The 7934-nt window shown below is 44.1% G+C and overlaps 1 protein-coding gene across 1 annotated transcript; it reads left to right on the plus strand.

Annotated features, from left to right (window-relative positions):
* The first annotated feature begins 132 nt into the window (after nucleotides 1-132).
* snapc3 (small nuclear RNA activating complex, polypeptide 3) lies at nucleotides 133-7520 on the plus strand. The gene is made up of 9 exons (XM_061829789.1): nucleotides 133-416; nucleotides 549-632; nucleotides 717-795; nucleotides 881-985; nucleotides 1207-1356; nucleotides 1428-1510; nucleotides 3694-3852; nucleotides 6160-6267; nucleotides 7280-7520. The coding sequence occupies exons 1-9, from the start codon at nucleotides 184-186 to the stop codon at nucleotides 7425-7427; spliced, it is 1149 nt and encodes a 382-aa protein (XP_061685773.1). The 5' UTR covers nucleotides 133-183; the 3' UTR covers nucleotides 7428-7520.
* Nucleotides 7521-7934: the final 414 nt, after the last annotated feature.

Here is a 7934-nt window from a genome sequence, read left to right on the forward strand (position 1 = left end):
TTAAACCAGACTTCCTGTCAACTTGGCCACAAAACCACAAATTTTTCCGGACCGATGATATTGTAACCATAATTCCCAGCCAAGCCTCCAACATGATTATGAACAAGACTTTAGTGTTGCGGCTCTGCGGTACCCGTCCTACATTACCCACAATCCCCAGCGAGAGGCTGGTCCTCACTAAACATGGCGGCCTCGACGCCGACGTCGGACTCCAATCCAAACATCCCAGAATACGAATACAACCACGCGAATAGCACAACGTTTCATATCGACTCGTTCAGAAAGGAGTGGCTCAGTAGACTCAATCCGTCAGACTACTCCCACCGGGCCGAGGACGAAGACGCGTTTCACGCCGAATTTGCTCACGAGATGGGAATCGGCGTGGACACGATGCGGGCGCTTAAAGAAATTTGCAGGTTGTCAGGATATAGTCATATCCCATTAAGCAGGCGACTGCTCATTGACTTTTGCTACCGCCAGGATGTGGCTATAACCCTTTTCCCCTTGCCATCTGGTTTCTTCTGTCTATGATTTTGTCTTTTGAATAGCACTGATGCACTCCGTTGCCATCCCGAGGATCAGCAACTTGACCCAGAAGTCGTACCAGAGGACTCAACGTTGAAAACGCTTGTGTACGACTTTTTATTGGCTTTGAACTGGTCTATTCCCAGCTTCGAAGACCCATGTTGACAGCCCGCTTGATTTTGTCTCAACAGGGAGAGGAAGAAGAGGCAAGATTACAAATCCTCCCTAAAAATCGCAAAGAACAGACACGATGCCTACGCAGATGCGCAGGCGAGTTGGCGAAGCCGCCGATGCATGCCTTGGCCTTTGTGTGAAGGTAACGGCTTTAACGAGTTGCGTTCCTGCGTTTCCGCAGGAGCGACTGACCTTCATGATGAAACCTGAGGCCGTGAAAAATCTGGTTCCCGAAGGAGACGTCATTCTGACGATCAATGTCTACTACCCGGCCACTTTCGAAAAGGTGACTGCTGACCTTGGCATGAACCCTTCAGAGCTCGCAGAACTTTTAACAGATGTTGGTTCAGGAAGTAAGTGTTAGCTAAAGCCAAAGATCTCGAGGGGGAACGTTCCTTGTCTTCAAACTTTTTGAAGATTATCTTCTACACTTTTGTCAAAACAAGAAGAGTCTATTTTACTTGTAGCAGTTGTTGGCTGAGAAAATGGATCCCTTTGCCCTAATAGTTCTGCTACGTCCGACCCCACGTGACGCTGCTGTTGCTGGGCTCCCAAAGCTTGACGGAGCTGCGGGACGCCATTTGCTGCATCAGCGACCTGCAGGTGTATGGCGAGTTCAGCGAAACGCCGGACGTTGCGCCGGACTTCGTCAGCAAAGTGAGTGCGAATAGTTGCTGCCCTCCCGTTTCGCACGTTTCTAACGAAGAGGTTGTTTTGTCGTCTTTCAGGACCACTACAAGTCCGCTTACTTTTTCTTCGAAGGGGTGTTCTATAACGACATGCGCTATCCGGAGTGCCGTGACATCAGCCAGTGAGTTTGAATATGCTTCTTTGTCGTGCACAATAATCCATCCATAACTAGTCATTGTTAGGACATTTTGGCGCCTGAGACAAACGGAGCCTCTCATGAATTAAGAGTCCTTGAATAATTGTGCAGACAGGTTTCCGACTGAGTTACCGATGAAAGAGCCTGTGGCATTGGAACTGGAAAGTGGGTTGGTGGGGGGGGGGGGGGGGATTTTGGTGAAAGGCTTGTTTGTGGTCAAATCGTCACTTCGAGGAACCATTTACTACGATAACCACATGTCAGGACTTTTTGTCTCCACTAAAAAGTAGAATTACTCATTTGCAGGAACTTATCTAACTTGGGGTAACATTGGGGGAAACTACTACATGATATCTTGCTGAATTTGTTTTTTGGCGGACTTTGGTTACTGACAAAATGATTAACAGTTTTGATTATGGTCATAAAAACAAAATCAGTCAAAAACATGTTTAAAAAAAGTTATAAAACGTGTAAGATTTGAATTTCAGTGAAGAAAACAAGTATTTGAACACCCTGCTACATTGCAAGTTCTCCCACTTAGAAATCATGGAGGGGTCTTAAATTTTCATCGTAGGTGCATGTCCACTGTGAGAGAGATAATCGAAAAAGAAAAATCCAGAAATCACAATGTATGATTTTTTTAATGATTTATTTGTGTGATACAGCTGCAAATAAGTATTTGCACACCTTTCGATCAGCTAGAATTCTAACCCTCAAAGACCTGTTAGTCCGCCTTTAAAGGTCCACGTCCACTCTATGTATTATCCTGAATCAGATGCACCTGTGTGAGGTCGTTAGCTGCATAAAGACACCTGTCCACCCCATACAATCAGTAAGACTCAAACTTGCAACATGGCAAAGACCAAAGAGCTGTCCGAAGACGCCATAGACAAAATTGTACAACTCCACACGACTGGAAAGGGCTACAGAGAAATTGCCAAATTGCCTGAAAAAAGTTCCACTGTTGGAGCAATCGTTTGAAAATGGGAGAAACTAAACTTGACGGTCATTCTCAATCGGAGTGGAGCCCCAAGCAAGATATCCCCTCGTGGGGTCTCAATGATCCTTAGAAAGGTGAGGAATCAGCCCCAGGGCTACACGACAGGACTTGGTCAATGACCTGAAAAGAGCTGGAAACACCGTTTCCAAGGTGACAAGACGTCATGGTTTGAAATCATTCATGGCACAGAAGGTTCCCTTGCTTAAACCAGCACATGTCAAGGCCCGTCTTAAGTTTGCCAATGACCATTTGGATGATACAGAGGAGTCATGGGAGAAGGTTTTGTGGTCAGATGAGACCAAAATGGAACTTTTTGTTCATAATTCCACAAACTGTGTTTGGAGGAAGATGAGTGATGAGTTACATCCCAAGAACACCATCCCTACTGTGAAGTATGGGAGCGGTCGTATCATGCTTTGGGGGTGTTTTTCTGCACATGGGACAGGACGACTGCACTATATTAAGGAGAGGATGACCGTAGCCATGATTGTGAGATTTTAGGGAATCTTTTTCCCTCCATTAGAGCATTGAAGATGGGTCGTGGCTTGGTCTTTCAACATGACAATGACCCGAAGCACACAGCCAGGAAAACCAAGGAGTGGCTCCGTAAGAAGCGTATCAAGGTTCTGGGCAGTCTCCAGACCGAACCCCAATAGAAAATCTTTGGAGGGAGCTGAAACTCCGTGTTTCTCACTGACAGCCCAGAAACTTGCCTGATCTAGAGAAGATCTGTGTGGAGGAGTGGGCCTGAATCCCTCCTCCAGTGTGTGCAACCTGGTGAACAACTACAGGAAACGTTTGACCTCTGTAATTGTAAACAAAGGCTACTGTACCAAATATTAACATTGGTTTTCTCAGGTGTTCAAATACTAATTTGCAGCTGTATCACACAAATAAATCATTTAAAAAAATCATATATTGTGATTTCTAGATTTTTCTTTTTAGATTATCTCACACGGGACATGCACCTGCGATGAAAATTTCAGACCCCTCCATGATTTCTAAGTGGGAGAAGTTGCAATGTAGCAGGGTGTTCAAATACTTATTTCCTTCACTGTAAGTATTTGACCCCAGTTGGAGGAATCCCTCCCATACCATTCAGTCTCTATATCACCATGGGAAAGACGATGTCAGGGGCTGCATTTTTTTTTTGTAATCGTCGTTGCAGGACCACAATCACATGGGCCAAGGACAACAAGTTCCCCTCGTATTCCCAGGCCAAGATGGAGGACACGAAGCTGGTGGATCTGAAGGTGAAAGTGGGCTTCCCGTACCTCTACTGCCACCAGGGCGACTGCGAGCACCTCGTCATCATCACGGACGTCAGGTGAAATGAAACGTTTTGGTTTTTAAATAGTAAACTTGAACTGGGAGTGGCACCAATCAGTTTGAAGCCGCTTTGTTTTGAAGAATTTGCCAAAGTGCCGCTTATGAGTTGAGTCCACTGCCCCCACCAAACAGCGCTCATATCTTAAGTATGCATTTTGGCACATTCATAACTGCATTTGAACAATAACCCTACTGATTTTAAAGCTCTCACGAGATAGCCGAGCTGAAACGTCAGACCAACGCATACCAAAGATGTCATTGAAGTTTTTTTGCTCTTCACCCCATCAGTCCCAATTTTCAACACATGAAGGGGACCCACCTAGATTTGGATATCAAAGCAAGAAATCGATTGATTGGAAAGGCTTTCTTTTGTAACAGGCTCACTGCTTTGCTGAGTACAATTGTCAACCGCACTTCTCGAAATGTTTGCCTTAATATTCCAAGGACGCTATCACTTATGAACAGCACACAATTCAGGATCGAGGGGCTCAAATTTTTAGATTTAGAGCCATAATCTTCTGGTGTAAATGACTTTTTCTTATTATTGTTTTGGGTGAAATTGAGACTTCAGCCGTTTGTTCTTTTTGTAGAATTGTTCAGTTCTGCACATTATCCTCAGATTCAGGAATTACGTTTCTCTGCTTTGTATCCTGAAACTTTTTTTTTTTTTTCTTCCCAAAGCCACTGAGAATTTTTTTTTTTTTTTTTTTAGCCCGAGATCTTTCAGTTAAATTCTGTGACAAATCGCCTTAAAAGAGGTTTCTAAAAAAAACTTTGAGACATAGGGAAGATTACCTGCGAGTAGATCTCGTTTCACGTGGGACTTCAGAGTCCATCACCTAGATTAAAAAATATTTAAAAACATTCACACTTGGGGCTGATGTCACCTCTGATGGCAACTTATTCCATTTCTGTGCAGCATAATAGCGAAATGCTGCTTCACCATGTTGGGGCTCATGCTTGGACTCAGTCTGTCATTCTGAGTTCTACTGGGTTTGTATTCCGTAAGCATTTCTTTCATGTATTCAGGACCTAAACCATTTAATGATTTATAGACCAGAAGTAGAACTTTAAAATCTATTCTTAAAGCTGACTGGAGGCCAGTGCAAGGATTTAAGAATTGGGATTATATGCTCTGACCTCTTTGGTCTGGTCAGAACTCGAGCTGCAGCATTCTGAATGAGCTGCAGCTGTTTTGATGCTCTTTTTGAGGAGTCCAGTCAGAGGACCGTTAATCGTAGTCAAGCCTACTTGAGATAAAACCGTGAATGAGTTTTTCCTGGTCTGCTTGACACATACAGGTAAAAGGCAGTTTTTGTGATTGATTTGATATGGCTGTTCAAAGTCAGGTCGGAATCTATCAGAACACCGAGGTTTCAGACTTGTTCTTTGGTTTTTAAAGATAGTGAGTCCAGGTATTTACTAACAGCAATTCTGTTTTGTTGTGGTTTAGTTGAAGAAAAAAATTGGCTCATTCAATTTTTTATCTGCTTTAGACAATGGCACACCATCTCAACTATAGTAACTGTGTGTCATCTGCAAAGTTATGATAGTCAAAATTAAAATTTTGAAAGATTCGACCCAAGGGTAGCATTTACAGGGTGAACAGAAGGGGTCCAAGAGCTGACCCTTGAGGGACCCCATAGGTCATTGCCATTTGTTGAGATTGAGCACTTCCAGTGATTCCAAAGTAGCTCCTTTCCTCCAGGTAGGACTTAAACCATTTTAGGACCGTTCCATTTTGTCCTCCCCACGTTTCCAGCCTGTTCAGCAGTATATCATAATCATACATGTCCACATAGAATCCCTCCACATTCTACAGTTTATTTGCTCCAAGGCCGAAGTAGACAATGCAAAAATATTCTATTTATGACGGTAATAAAACGAGAGGTACGGTCACTTGGCTGTTCACAGCCAACCCTTCAGTCTACAGCGAGCGAGTCAACCATGACCTACGCCAGAAACTTGTGTTCAGCGGCGGAAATAAATCGAGTCACACACCTCTCCGGATGAATGAACTCCACCGTTGTGCCTCGGCGAAGCAAATCGCCTCGCGGCCTCTTGGTTTTTAAAGTCGTGACGCGCTTGGGAATCTCTCGTATCGGGTGATATGAAAAGCGGCTTGTGTAAATACTCTTCACAAGAGGCCCTTGTCGCGCCACCAGGCAAACGTTTTTGATGCGTAAGGGCGGGGGCGCTACATGTGAAAGCAGCCTCAACAAGAGGTGAATTTGCTGATGCTTTGCATCTGCTAAAGCAGATTTTTTTTTTTCATTTTATCAAGTGTGTTTTTGTCTGTTTTTAGGCTTACACACAAGGACGACTGTCTGGACCGGAAGTTCTACCCACTGCTAACGCACAAACACCGGGTCACCACGCAGAAGTGTGCTGTCTGCTACACCTTCATTGCCAGGTGTGCTTTTTGGAAAAAAAAAAAAAAAAAAATAATAAAATAAAACACCCAGTCCACACATTTGCCCATTTACACCAGGGGTACGAAAAATGTAGCCCGTGGGCCACATGCAGCCCCCACAGTTTTTTTTTGCGGCGCAGTGCCATTTACATAAGTCCACTTTATTGCATTAATTTACTGATTTTCTCACCCTGAAAGTGGTATGTTAAAATTCATGTATTTTATTCAGCTCGTTCAATAATTCAATTGACTGGTTTTAAATAAGTACCAGAATTATTTTATTGAATGATTCTTCCATCCATCCATTTTGTTTGGCGCTTATCCTCACGAGGGTCGTGGAGAGTGCCGAACTGGTTGCCAGCCAATCGCAGGCCACATAGAGACAAACAGCCACACTCACAATCAGACCTGGGGCGCGATTTAGAGTGTCCAATTAAATGTTGCATGTTTTTGGGATGTGGGAGGAAATCGGAGTGCCCGGAGAAAAGCCACGAAGGCATGGGGGGGAACATGCAAACTCCAGACAGGCGGGGCCGGGGTTGAACCCGGGTGCTCAGAACTGTGAGGCTAACGCTTTAGCAGCTGATCCACCGTGCCGCTTCTTCTTTCCTTACATCCATTTTGTTATTTTTAAACAACCAACTGTTCATGCTCACGTTGACACCCAGGGACAATTTTTAGCCTTCAAATAAGCTAGGCCATGTTTTTGGAACGTGGGTGGGAAGCCAGAGGACCTGGTGAAAAGCCCACAAACAAGGTGAAAACATGCAAACGCCGTCCAAATTCCAAAAATTTGATTTGGGCGGATGCTAGTCACACAACCACTCTGCTAAACTACATTAATCATAAGTAATGACATATTACAATTTAAATTATTCTATTGCGTTACCTCATCTTCAAATGATCTGAGCTACGTGTTCATATTGAAAATGAAACGTGGCTCTTGAGCAGAAAAGTTTGCCCGTTCCGATTCACATCCACGATTGACACCACAGCTGCTGTTTTTCCCCAGGTGGTACACCACGGGCGACCAGTTCGCCCCAACTCACCCGTGTCTGTTTTGCAACAAGTGCTTCCGCATGCTGCACTACGATGCCGACGGCAACAAGCTGGGCGACTTCCTTGCCTACCCCTACGTGGACGGCGGTGCTTTCAACTGACGGAGCTTTTTCTCCATCCTGTGGCTGACTTCCTGTGTTGTACACTTTTATTTATATTTCTGAGACACTCGTAATAAAGTTAAGACTTTGAAAGGTTGCTGATTGTGGTCAAGTAGTTCAAAGGACCAATGAGAAGTGGGCGTAAATAACTTTCAAGCAAGTCAAAGCTTTTCGCCAAGTTTCAAGCAACTGTGGAAAAAACCAAACCAATCGTATGATCTTGCTTTTCAACAACGTACTGGATATTTGCACATCAACCACTTCACACTATCTGTACTTGCTTTAATTAGCTGTAAACATGCATTCAGAATCGGTATTTTATTGGACCCAAACCAGTATCTGTATAGAGCTCGTGCACCTACGTCATAAAATCACGTGACTTTTGTTTACGTCGCCATATTGCTGATCAAGCTAAGCATTGGTAAATGCTAAGTCGATTGGAGACGACACGGAAATATGTCTTGTAGCACGATGCCGAGAGTCTTGTCCGATACCGTCAGACATTTG

Source organism: Syngnathoides biaculeatus, chromosome 9, assembly GCF_019802595.1.
Source record: "Syngnathoides biaculeatus isolate LvHL_M chromosome 9, ASM1980259v1, whole genome shotgun sequence".
In the NCBI taxonomy this organism is placed as follows: domain Eukaryota; kingdom Metazoa; phylum Chordata; class Actinopteri; order Syngnathiformes; family Syngnathidae; genus Syngnathoides; species Syngnathoides biaculeatus.

What these genes read in the sequence shown, in the direction of transcription:
- snapc3 (XM_061829789.1), top strand. Translation starts at nt 184, where the DNA reads ATGGCGGCCTCGACGCCGACGTCGGACTCCAATCCAAACATCCCAGAA. An exon ending in TCAACGTTGAAAACGCTTGT is followed by an intron (nt 633 to 716) that starts GTACGACTTTTT and finishes TTGTCTCAACAG; the next exon opens with GGAGAGGAAGAAGAGGCAAG. An exon ending in CGCCGGACTTCGTCAGCAAA is followed by an intron (nt 1,357 to 1,427) that starts GTGAGTGCGAAT and finishes GTCGTCTTTCAG; the next exon opens with GACCACTACAAGTCCGCTTA.